Raw genomic sequence first — 13736 nt, forward strand, 5'->3', positions numbered from 1 at the left:
CATCATCATTATTATTATTATTATTATTATTATTATTATTATTATTATTATTATTATTATTATTATTATTATTATTATTATTGGAGATCTAAACGTCCAAGTTGTGGTAGACAGACTGGGGTACGATAACATAATTGGTCCACATCAATTTGGACAAAGGAACCCAGAAGGAGAACAACTATTAGATCTGTGCAGAAGAAATGATCTTATAATCAAAAAGACATTGTTCAAAAAAAGAGACAGTCACAGAGTAACAAGGTACAGTTGGGATGGCCAGCATAGAACATTGATTGACTACATAATCATGAATAAAGATGGTGGTAGATACATCACAGATGTAAAGGTCATCCCTAGTGAAAGCATGGACAGTGACCACATATTGCTGCTGGTAGTAGACTTCAAACACAAGACTAATGAAACGCAGAAAATTATTCTGAAAAAACCAAGGGTTAAAACTTGGAAGTTACAAGAAGTCCAAATAAAGGAATACAAACTAAGGATTCAACCAAAGGGTGAAGTAACCAACGTTAATGAAGAGTGGAAAGCTTTCAAAGACACCTTTATGGGAGAAGCCAAAAACTTACGTGGAGTTACAAGTTCCATCAAAAGAAAAAGAGGAGACACCATGGTGGAATGATAGAGGGAAAACAGCGGTGAAAGAAAGAAACCAAATAAAGAAGCCACTGGACAAGGAAAAACAAAAACAGGAACAAGAACGCAATGAACAAGAAATAGAAAGACTCCAAGGAGTATACAGGAACAAGAAACTTGCTGTAAAGAACATTGTAAGGGAAGAAAAAGAGAAGAAATGGAATAAGTTTGCAGACAAACTGGAAGAGGACAGTAGACGAAATATGAAATTGCTATACAGAGTAGTGAAAAACAAGCAAAGGGATCAAGAGACCATAGAAGCAAATTGATTATTTGGTGTATGATGAATAATGAGAACCTATAAACTATTTACACAATCAGTGAAAGATAAGTACAAAGTAAAAAAAAATTTCCTTTCTGTATAGTCAAAGCAATTTACAAAGTTTGAAAGAACAAGAAGAAAACACAATATATTTACATCACTATCCACCTATCAACTCTGACAGTTCATATATACACATTAAGTGTGAGTAATGTACATCTCACTAAATGTGAATGTCCAAACCTGCCAACCAATTCATTGCTTCGGGTGGTGCTGAGTTGGGGGTCTTCCATGGTGCCAGTGAAAGCACGTAGTGGACATTCCTGCACTACATGTTCCATTGTTTGGCGAACCTCCCCACAGTCACAGTATGGAGAAACTGACCAGACGCAGGTGTGTAAAGTAGATGCTGTTCTACCTACTCCACATCTCATGTGATTTAGTCTACTCCAGGTGCAGCTTGGCAGATCGAAGCCTGCCAGTTTTGTGGATGGATTATAAATATCCACTATTGCCCGAGGTGGGGATAAAGACCACTCTGTTGACCATTTAGAGGTGTAGTTGAAGTTGCTGGATGTTATCTTCACGTCAGTCTTCCAAGCAGATTTGTGAGACTTAAGGCGTGTGCATTTCTGTCTTACATTCTCATGAACAGGTAGATGTTCATTCTACAGCTGAAAAAGAGCCTTCTGTCTCCTGATATGTGGAGGTATTATATTGCTGAGTACTGGTAACCATTGGATCAATGTAGCACGAAGTGTACCAGTTATGATCCGCATGGTTTGGCGAAGTTGTAAGTCTACTAGCAATGGAACGTGATGATGGAACTCTGGCACAAGAAGAGGGAGAAATTAAATAGGAACTCAAGATCTATTTCGAAAAGTTGCTAAATGGAGATACAGAAAACATAACAACGGATAGAAGAGAGCCAAGTCGGTGGTGGGGTCATATAAGGCGAATGGAGGAGGATAGGTTACCTAGGAGAATAATGGACTCTGCTGTGGAGGTTAAGAGAAGTAGAGGGAGACCAAGACGATGATGGTTCCTAATGATTTAAAGATAAGAGGTATAGAACTAAATGAGGCCAGAACACTAGTTGCAAATCGAGGATTGTGGCGTCGTTTAGTAAATTCTCAGAGGCTTGCAGACTGAACGCTGAAAGGCATAACAGTCTATAATGACAATGTATGTATGTATGTATGTATGTATGTATGTATGTACAAATTATGCCATGACGTATCGCTGCACATCACAACACCAAAATCTTCAGTAACAGCTGTACAGTACGACAATAATAGAACACACACAAATACTATGCAATATACAGACAACTCTCACACAACACAAGAAAAGCACACAGTGATTTAAAGCCTAAAAACCAACACGCAACAAATAAATAATTTAGATGACCACTGCAGAAGTCATTGCGTTTTATGTGGTATGTAAAATTTTACACTAAATCTGTCAATGAAAACAACAAATACAGCAACACAGGAGATGTTTTTCTATTTGCTACAACGAACATATCAATGCCACTAATGTAATCGCTTTTCATCCAGAGGGCAACATGTCGAGGAACACAATCATAAGTTCACTAATATCGAGAATGACATAAAAATTTTAAATATGAACCCCACAGGCCCATTGCTCAATATAATAGAAGATTTTTATATCAGTATGGACCAATACACAAATCTGAACCTCAACTTAAATGAAATCACAGATAAAACAAACATTCTCTTGAACACAGCCATTCCCATTCTAAAAGACACATATTTAAAAAGAATCAGCAGACACAAACCCACACACAACCCAAAAGACACACCCCACTCCACCCCACCCCTTCCACAGGCTGCTTTCCCCTCCCCACCACCTCTCAATTTGAACACAACGACAGCCACACGACGTACACGCAACAGTGTGCAGCACGCTCCCGACTATACTCAAGGACATATCCAGCCCACACGTAAGTAACACACACTCTATAGCACACAAACCATTTAGCAGGCATGCTCTATCAGTTATTCTTATTCCTACTTCCTTTTTCTTTCTCAGATTTTTTAATTTACCTGAGCGTAAATGCAAGTATGAAGAGGGGAGCTCTATCAACCTACTTTCTTTTATTTCAGTATGTCATACATAGCATGATATGCCTCAACAAGGATCCTGAAAACTAGCATGTATCAGCAACGACATAGACGAAGATGAACATAGTAGCCTACTTGTTAAACAAGTTACAGAACCTCAATCTACTGAACGCAACGTTCCCAGCGAAATTGCGCCCCAACAATGCACCTTGTTTCTATCTATACAACAGTTGGACATAATGTTGGCATACTGCATAGATATTTGAACTTGACACAAAAACCTCAGTGACCCTTTATTCTCTAGGAAATGTACCCTATTTTTAACCTCTCAGCTATAATTTTTTTTGAATATGTGGCATTCATGGGACTCCAGCAAGCCAAAACCCTTCATTGTACCTTATGTATATATCTTGTCTGACATAATGTTGACATACAGCATAGATATATGAATGGGACTCCAAGAAGTCAAAGCCCTTTAATTGTACCATATGTGTATATCTTAACATTAGTATTATATCAGGCATTCTTGTTTAAATAATTTTTAATAATGTTTTATTATGTACAATTGCTATTAAGCAGGTTCACCAACAGCTTATGATGACCTATTTACAGGTCGAAACTGGTACTGTTTTTTAATGTAAATAATTCTAAACACTTTGTAAAATATTGATTAGGTGGAAAACTCATCCTTCATACTTGTGTGCTCAAATTATCAATACGGACAATGAAGTTGATAGATTATAGTAATCATGTATTAGACTAAGCCTTTCCTTCTTTCATTTTTCTCTCATTTGTATGAATGGTAAATCATTCAGTGAGTATAAATCTTTCTTGCAGTAATTGTTGACTAATATATTTCAGAGTTCATAACAAAACTAATGGATATTAACTGTAATTGTTTACAGTTTGGTTGAATTAATTCAGCTAATTGATGTAAATAATTTACTTTTATTCAGATATTTGTGATTACGTTGATTTGATCATTAAATGTGTATATTCTATCGAAGTAGAGTTAAATGATATTCTCTTTTCTCCAGATTCGTGCTCAAGCAAATGTATTGAAGAAGGCTATACTGGAAGAGCAAACTCGTAATGCAGAGTTACGTGATCTTCTGAGAGAACGAGAACAAAGCCTCCGTAAAGCAGACCAAGAAATAGACAGCCTTACCTTTCGAAATCAACTACTTACGAAGAGAGTTACAGTATTACAGGAAGAATTGGATTCTGCTCAAGTAATAAAGCCCTTTAAAGTACAGCTTGAAATTTAATGTTTGACACACAAACATTTAAATGGTCAGTCATAGCTTGTAAACTGACAACCCCTCAACTTAAATAAATAATCATATCAGACATGCATATCATTTTCTTTACTGAAATATCAGAGCATAACCAATGCTGGAAGATATTTGTGAATATATCGTCAGTGAGATGAGAAGTACTGACCTGCAGCACATGCATCACTTAGAGCAAAAATTTGTTGGTATTGTTCATGCAGTACTGAACCTGTAAAGTCAGAGTTCTGAGATGAAATATTGTCACATAATGGGTTTTCTAGGTGCAACGACTATATATTCATTCTAAAAATTAAATTTGCTCAATTCTAATTAATGCTTCTTCTGATGTGGACTGCTTCTGTTTATTTACTCTTAGATGTCCACATCAGAAGAAGCTGTAGATAATGATGACACCAGTTTCACAAGCCAATGATTGAAGGTTGTACCATTTTAAAACATTTATTTAGGCTATATTTTCTTCTAATTGTGTACTTATGTAATTTGTTACAGACTTTATTTACAAGCAGTATGTTTAGATTAAAGATATGAGTTGAAGTGCAGTTGTGATGGACCTATGTATTGTTGTGACTACATAGAGAGGTAGGGTGTTTTACTATCAACTAAATTTATTGAAACTACTATGTACAGTTATTAATAGTACACGCAAGTTTGTTTTTTCTACTTTTGCTGTTAGTCCTCATGGCTTCCCTTCATTGCGTCAAACTTCTGCTCTCCTTCAGGGTCTCTTACAGTGCAGTGTTGTCCCCAGAGCAGTTCACTCCACAACACAACCAAGCCCAAGAATTTGACTTGCAACACGCTGCACTGAATGTCACGTAGCCAAGACTATCTAATTGACTCACTTGTCATGCCAAACTAAATGTAATCTGTAACTGCATATCAAACAGAATCAAGATTCACTTTCTAAAATAACAACAAATAACATACACTGTAAAGAAGCTATCCATGAAAAATCACCATTCACAACACAGGATATTCTAAAAATCTATAAAACAATGTAAATAATTTTTAAAAATAGCAAGCCTTCAATCTCCAATGAACCAGCTTAGTCACTGCCTTGTGGAAGTGTAAAATGTAAAGAAATTGAAGATTATGGAAACAAGTATTTCATTATCGATGTGCAAAGAGAATGAAAGAGACAATGTTCACTATCTGATTAGTCACAAAACTATTTGGTTGAGACATACTTGTTGTGTACAAAGAATATAAGTGGATGTATGAACTACATCACAGATCTCTTTAAAGATGATCGCTCAAAAGCTGTTGTTGTTGAAAAGGAACTAGAAGGTTGTATGAATCTCACAGATGAGCTGGGTAAAGCCTTAGGTCAAGCAAATTCTTGCTAAGCCATCGGACCAGATCACATAAATGCTGAACTGCTCAAACTGATGGACATTAATAATAATGGCATCATTTTGAAGCTTTTCAAACACATGTACAGTACTGGGAAAACCCTTCAGGACTGGTTGAAGTTTGTCTTCATCAGCCTACCAAATAAACCAAATTCTAAATGATGTAATGATAACGGACCAAGCAGTCTAATGAGTTACGCCCTGAAAGAGTGTTTAAGAATTCTGCACACTTGTTTATAAAGAAGTATGGAGGAAACGATCCAGGAAAAGTATGAGGGATGCCCAACAGCAAACTGTCTTTGCTTGCTTTATTGATTATGAAAAATAAATTTACAGCATTAAACATATCAGGTGAAACATATTGGTCTTAACAGTAAAGATATTACCATTATCAAGAAGCCATACTAGAATGAGCCAGCTCACATCAAAATTGGAAACCATTTTATTGAAGTGGTCAAGATAGGTATAAAAATGTTTTGATTTGCCTCTGATGAAGTTGATAAAGAAATTAAGATCAGTGGAAGCAAGCAAACATCATCCTATATGCAGACGACACTGTGGAACTAGCTGACAACCTAGAAGACCTTCTGTTTCTTTTGAACAGGGTCAACGAAAATAAGCAAGATATTTGGCCTTAAAATAAACACCACACAAAAATCATAGTCATCAACAAACAGAAAATAAACAACATTGTTATCATTGAACGTAGGTTTTTGTGGCTCATTGTTTTAAAATAAATCATAAATAAGTATAATTGGATTAAAACCACTTATATTTCATGAGACTAAATAAAAATGAGCTTTCTGCTAAATAACATTGGCCTTCATCAGGGCATGTGAAGGTCTGCTTCTGACAGAGACCTGTATGAAGGAAACGACGTAAGTAATACAACCAGCTACACTGAAAAAGAACATGAAATAGACGAATGCAGAAAGGGTCCCTCAATCACACCTTCCGAGTTTATTGTAGCATTACACAGTCTCCAAGAAAAGAAAGCACCCGGTCCAGATAACAGTCCAGCAGAACTTCTGAAACACTTGGGTGACGATATGAAGCTTTGCCTTTTTTCAGCTGGTATCAGACTGCTATGAGAGTGGCATAGTTCCTCCTGACTTTAGTAAAATCAGAACTGTTGCAATACTGAAAAAGAGGAATGCCACAGACTGTTCAGGTTATGGAACTATCACTCTCCTGTCTCGTGCTTCAAAAATAATGCTCAACATCATCAAGAATAGAATCAAATGGAAGTTAGAACACTTTATAGATAATGACCGGTTTGAATTTCGATCGGGGATGGGTACTAGGGAAGCAATTCTGGCATTACATTTAATTCTAGAGAGAAGACTTGAGAAGACAGAAAGCTTTTGACCGAGTCGACTGGGAACAACTTTTCCTTACCATGAAAAAAAAGCAGGAATTGATTGGAAGGATAGACACCTCATACTAAATTTATACAGAATGCGGAACACTGATTTTAAAATCAATGGGACAAAGAAAAATGCCAAAATAAGAAGAGGAGTTAGGCACGGTAGTCCACTCTCTCCTCATCTCTTCAATATGTTCGTCGAAGAAGCCATCGCAGTCATGAAGGGGAAACCATCTGGGATCAAAATTAATGATAAACAAGTACATTCTATAAGATTTGCTGATGATATTGCCATACTAGCAGAAACAGGCAAAAGCATGCAGAGAATGATCAACATACTAGTAGAAACTTAGGCAAATGGAACCTCAAAATTAATACAAGGAAAACAAACCATGACAGTATGTAAATCCAAGAAAAAACTATAACACACTTCAAAATTGGCCCTGATAAAATTGAACATGTGAAACAGTTTTGCTACCTAGGAACCCTAATCATAAGTGATAATCGGAGCATATCAGAAGTCACAAAAAGGATAGCAATGGCAAAGAGAACCTTCCAAGATGATAAGCATCTGCTGGCCAACAAACATATAGATATTCAAACTCAGAAGGCCTTTGTAAAAACCTTTGTATGGATCGTGCTTCTGTATGGTTGCAAAAGCTGGACATTAGGAATGCAAGAAAAGAAAAGACTAGAGGCAATTGAAATGTGGATTTGGAGAAGAATGCAGAGGATAAGTTGGACTGAAATGATGAGCAATACCGAAGTCCGTAGAGAGATAGGAGAAAAACGGAATCTGATAACTGAAATTGAAAAAAAGGAAAATAAAATTTATTGGTCACATTCTGCGGCAGTAGGAGTTCCTTTGTAGCATCATTGAAGGAAGAATTGCTGGGAAAAGAGGAAGAATGACGTTCCAGGGTGTCTTATTTCAAGAACCTGCTTCTGAGGATGAACTGCAAGACCTCCGCTGAATTGAAAAGACTGGCTCAAGATAGACATCTGTGGCTGCGGCAACAAGGCTTAGCCTTTAGAATATGATGATGATGATAACATATTTAACTCATGACTGCACATTCAAACCTCTTTTCAATCAATCAGTAAATCAATCAGTCAGTCAATCACCACTGATCTGCATTTAGGGCAGTTGCCCAGGTGGCAGATTCCCTATCAGCTGTTTACCTAGTCTTTTAAATAACTTCAAAGAATTTTTAAATTTATTGAACATCTTTCGTAGTAAATTATTCCAATTCCTAACTCCTCTTCCTATAAATGAATATTTGGCCCATTTTGTTCTCTTGAATTCCAACTTTATCTTCAAATTATGGTCTTTCCTTCTTTTAAAAATACCACTCAAACTTATTTGTCTACTTGTGTCATTCTACACCATCTGTTTGACAACTTGATACACACCGCTTAGTAAAGAAGCTTGTTTCGTCTCTCCGAAGTCTTCCCAGACCAAACTTCACAAAACATTTGTAACACTATCCTTTTGTCAGAAATCACCCAGTCACACATTTGCATATCCTGTTTTTGATTTCTAGGAAGTTTGCTTTTTATCCATGGAATGCCCAGCTGTTATCGTTCATGTCTTCAAGACAAGCTTTATTTTTCCTCTAACCACTTACCGCAACTTTTGTCCTTTTGTCCACATCGTACTTTCTTCCCGAAGCGTGATTACCAATTTGTTCAGCCTCTTTAATAATGTGGAGCTTCTCTTTAGCCGTGAGTGACTTACAATAGAGAACTCATGTCAGCCATCCTAAACATGTGCTACTGTTTGAACAGATGCCATGCAAATGATGTGATAAATTTATGACACGGTTCATGCTTGTGGCGTGAGTGGAATTGCCAACAGATTGGGTGGAAAACTACCAATTTCCAGATTTTTGTATGTCAGGAGCACTGAGCCAACCTTGATGCTAATAATACCTGTACCCCAACTTTTTGTCACCAGATTTTGAAAAATGCAGAGATTATGCACATGTATACTGTAATATTATTTTCTTTATGTGTTATTTTACTATACTCTGTGTGTGCTTCCCATGTTGCTCTTAACTTTATGCATTACTTGAAGTAACCTCATCATAACATTTTTTTAAATTGTAGACTCGGCATCGGAAGGGTAAGAGTAAAGGTGCAGATGCTCAACAGAGTTCAGATGTTAATAATCATGTCATCGATGAAGAATTTCATAAAAAGATTGCAGAAAATGCACGCTTGTTGTCACTGGTAAGTACAATATTTTATTGTCCTGCGGAGTTACCAGTTACCTGTTTTTACAAGTAATAAACTTAATTCCGGTTCTGTATTGACTTCAAATATCTAAGATGAAATTCTAAAAGAATTCAATTATATTAGGTCCACCTATTCAATACACTTCGGCCATTTATTATGTGATCTGTTTAAAAGTTACATATTTATTTAAAATAACTTGGACATGTTTTGACCTGAGTGTGTAAGTCATAACAAAGAAGAAAGACATACAACAAAAACAGTGATACATAAAAATCCGAGATAAAATACATTCACAAATGCTATGGGAGTTTATGTTAAAACGTACATAGTTTCAATATTAAAAATACGTAGGTCGAGTCGTAAGTCATGCAACTACTTTTTTCTCGCGAACAGGAGACAATACGGAAAATCTAAGATATGCATTTGAAAACGTACGGTATTTACTTGCGTATGATGCCACTAGATGGTGTATGTAAACAACAGTGTGTGTCTAAGCATGCCCCCAAGTTCAGTGTGTGAGTGAGAGCATGACAAAATGGAAGTCACCAAGCAGGAGCAATAATCGTATATTACAGTAGCACTTCTCCGCGGCAGAAATGCACGCCAAAGTCCCCAAAGTCAAGAAGCCATTACGTGGACAACGGTTTGCTAACAAAGAGGACATCTTAACAGCATTTTGGAGAGAGGTGTCACGCGTTAGTGATACACATGCAGCGAATGGTATTCAGCGCCTGTCCCACTGCTGACAACGCACATTGGAAACCTTGGGTGATTATTTCGAAGGTCTGTAATCAGTGGAGACCTGTCCTTTGTATGCAGTCTTGTGTATTTGCTGCCTATACCATAAGAAAACAATGTTTACCAATGGCCTGTGTTCTGTCACTTTCCTACGAGAATCTCCTGAAGTCAGAATTTGTCTTCAGGTACTATGCATAAGTACATGCCCTATATTTCCAAATGCATATCTTCAATTTTCCATGTTGTCTCCTGTTCGTGAGGGAAAAAAAATAGTTACCATCCATGACTTATGACTCGATCCTCGTATATTCAGCAAGTACAAAGAATATTTTGCCACTTCTCATACTATCTTTAACCTCCACCTCATTTTTCATGCTCATACTCGGCTTTTTATTTCCAATTTCAGATCCTGGCTATACGTGTGTTCTCTGTGATTCAATACGATGAATCTTTTAAAAACATCACTCTGTTTTTCAGAAGCATAACAGATTAATACATCTGTCTTCAATATTCTGTAAGTACTGTATTTCCTCCAGCCAACTAATATTGTACTAAATACGGTTGGACCCACATTCACAATTCATTTTGTCCATGTTTGAATCCGTATACATTTTTCACAATTATCCATTGTATTTGTTGAATATATTTTTAATATTGAAGCTATGTACATTTTAACATAAACTCCCATAGCATTTGTTGACTCTATTTTATCTCGGATTTTTATGTATCGCTGTTTTTGTTGTATGTCTTTCTTCTTTGTTATTTTGCTGATGATGACCTCTAAGCTAGGTTGAAACATGTCCAGGGTATTTTAAATAACTATGTAACTTTTAAACAGACTATTTAGACTTAGGATGTAATCTTTTAGTTTTAGAGTTTATTAAGTTATATTACTATTATATTATATACACTGTGTTAAGTTTGAATATTAAGTTTGGATTCAGTATTAAGCCGCATAATGTGGTTAAGTGTAAGAGAGGGCCAAGAGCCCTAACTTTGCCACAAATAAAGACATCAATAAATAAATAAATATTTAATAAATGGCAGAAGTGTATTGAATAGGTGGACCTAATATAATTGAATTCTCTTGGAATTTTATCTTACATAGTTACCTGTTTCTTAAAATTATTTACTTTTGGGTAGGTTTCTTGCATGGTTCTAAAGCCACAGCAATCTCTCTGAGTGGGAGAAAGAAATATCACTCTTCTTAATACACTTAAGAAAATGGAAATTGCAGCACCATGAAGGCATTGGTCGTTTGTGTTGATTTTCAAGATATGGAACGAGGCCATGTAGGTATGTAAACGATCAAAGTTTCAGACCCATTGGATTGTTGCTACAGGTCTCCCCACATGATTGGTCGCGGAGGAATCAACTCCAGTATATGGACTCTGGTGTAGCGTAGTTGACTTGTAGTCTGTGCAGTGAAGTGTTCCCCGTCAAACATGCCTCGACGACAGAGAAGAGCACGCTATCAACAACTGTCGCCGTTTGAGAGGGCTCGGATAATTGGGCTGTGTGAGGCTTGATTATCGCTAAGGACTGTCGCTGCACGTGTTGGCCGACAGGCATCTACGGTTCAACGTGTATGGCAGCAGTGGTCAATTGAAGGTACCCACACTCATAGACCTGGCACAGGCCCAGCGCGACAGACAACTGTGAGAGAGGATCGCCGCATCATTCGAATGGCCCGAATGGAACCCCATGCAACAGCAGCGCAAATTCGAGCAGCTGTGGCACCCCACGTTACACAACAAACAGTTGGTAATCACCTGCGTGCAGCTGGCTTACAAGCCCGTGTCCCTGCAGAAGGTGTTCCATTGACCCCACAACAGCAACATGTAAGGCTGGCCTGGTGTTGGGAAAGGTCGACGTGGGTCGACGAATGGCATAGGGTTGTCTTTAGTGATGAATCGTGCTTCTGTCTTGCCCGCAGTGATCGCCGGAATCGTATGCGTCGACGTACCGGGGAGAGGGGCCGCCCAGATCTTATTGTCGAGAGGCATACAGGGCCAACATCAAGCATTATGGTCTGGGGAGCAATTGGCTTTAATGTGAAATCACAATTAGTGCTTGTTGAGGGCACTATGACTGCTCGACAGTACGTTGATAGGGTACTCAATCCAGTGGTTGTCCCTATGATGGCGAACATTGCTAATGGGATGTTTCAGCAGGATAATGCCCGGGTTCACACTGCATGCATCTCCAGAGAAGCTCTCCATGACATCACAACCTTAGAATGGCCCGCCATATCCCTGGACCTCAGTCCTATTGAGCATGTGTAGGACATGATGGGTCAACAACTGGCCAACCGTCCACAGCCACCCACAACTCTGGAACAACTGACCCATGCAGTGCAGCAAGCATGGGCCACAATTCCTCAGGAAGCGATCCAGGGCCATATTGACTCCATGCCTCGACGAATTCATCAATGTATTGCAGCTTGTGGTGGGCACATCCTGTATTGATTATTGTCCAAACTTGCGGTCAGAGGGACCTGAAAGTGTAATCATCGAATCACAACCGAACACTCATCCTGCATGTTCAATTGCAGCAATGTAGCACCACTCCTTCTGGGTTGTTGCAATTTCCATTTTCTTCAGTGTAATAATAAAAAAAAAAAATCGTCGTCATCATCATCATCATCATCATCATCACCACCACCACCACCACCACCACCACCACTTTAAATCCCTTAAATCAAATGTTGCTAGGTTGAGAAAAATATGATTCCTCGCCATTTTATTTTATGTTTCTAGCACTCTTTATCTGTCACCATGCTCCTTCCAGGTTCTATTTACCTATGCTGTTGTTAAACAGATTTGTCCATCTTAATTTGAGTTATACTTGGCCTCTCTTTTAATTCTATAATATTCTCCATTCACCCATTTAAATCCAGACCATCTCAGCCTATTCTTCTCTATTTTATAACATGTTTTTTTTTCCACCATTAATCCATTCTGTTTGTTTATTTATTTATTTATTTATTTATTTATTTATTTATTTATTTATTTATTTATTTATTTATTTATTTATTTATCTGTCTCCTTCCATCCTCTGTAAAACACTTTGCAGAAATAACATTTCTGCTACCTGTATTTGATCTTCATCCTTCTCTGTCTGTGGCAAGTTTTCAGCTACATATGCCATCATAGGTAATATGTTTTGTATATCATTTCCTTTGCTTTCATTGATATATCTTGATTGTGCAGTTGATTCTGTGATAGAAAACATTCTCAAATTGTCGTATCTCCTACTGATTCCCACATTCATTTTGAATTTACCATTAAATATTTTGTTATGTATTGGGATGTCTCCACATCTTCAATATATTTTTTTTATTGTTTCTTTTTCCTACTTTTTTAATATTCCATTGTCTTTCCTTTTCTCCAAACTGATTCACACACCTCCTGTTCAACCTTCACATTAAATTATTCTTGAATCCTTCTCTCACCTTTTTCCCAAATCTCAATATCTTCAGAAAATAACATTGTGTGTATCTTGGTTCATCTGTATTTTAGTTTTTATTGGATTTATGGTATAATCCATTTGTATTATTTTTTATCTTTTCAAGAAAGAAGGTAGAACTTGCTGAGTCAGCAAAGAGGATGCATCTGGATGTGCTAGGAGTAAGTGATATTCGGGTAAGGGGAGATAAGGAGGAAGAGATAGGAGATTATAAAGTGTACTTGACGGGTGTTAGAAAGGGAAGGGCAGAGTCTGGGGTAGGGCTCTTTATCAGGAATA

The 13736-nt window shown here is 37.3% G+C and overlaps 1 protein-coding gene across 1 annotated transcript in view; it reads left to right on the plus strand.

The window, feature by feature from the left end:
* The first annotated feature begins 304 nt into the window (after positions 1-304).
* Positions 305-13736, plus strand: part of LOC136884187 (protein phosphatase 1 regulatory subunit 21) — a 179924-nt gene continuing 166492 nt past the window's right edge. Inside the window, exons 1-3 of the mRNA XM_068228739.1 lie at positions 305-388; positions 4038-4232; positions 9123-9245. Coding sequence (XP_068084840.1) covers positions 305-388; positions 4038-4232; positions 9123-9245 — 402 coding nt within the window. The remainder of the gene's footprint in view (positions 389-4037; positions 4233-9122; positions 9246-13736) is intronic.

Source organism: Anabrus simplex, chromosome 1 (genome assembly GCF_040414725.1).
Source record: "Anabrus simplex isolate iqAnaSimp1 chromosome 1, ASM4041472v1, whole genome shotgun sequence".
Lineage (NCBI taxonomy): Eukaryota > Metazoa > Arthropoda > Insecta > Orthoptera > Tettigoniidae > Anabrus > Anabrus simplex.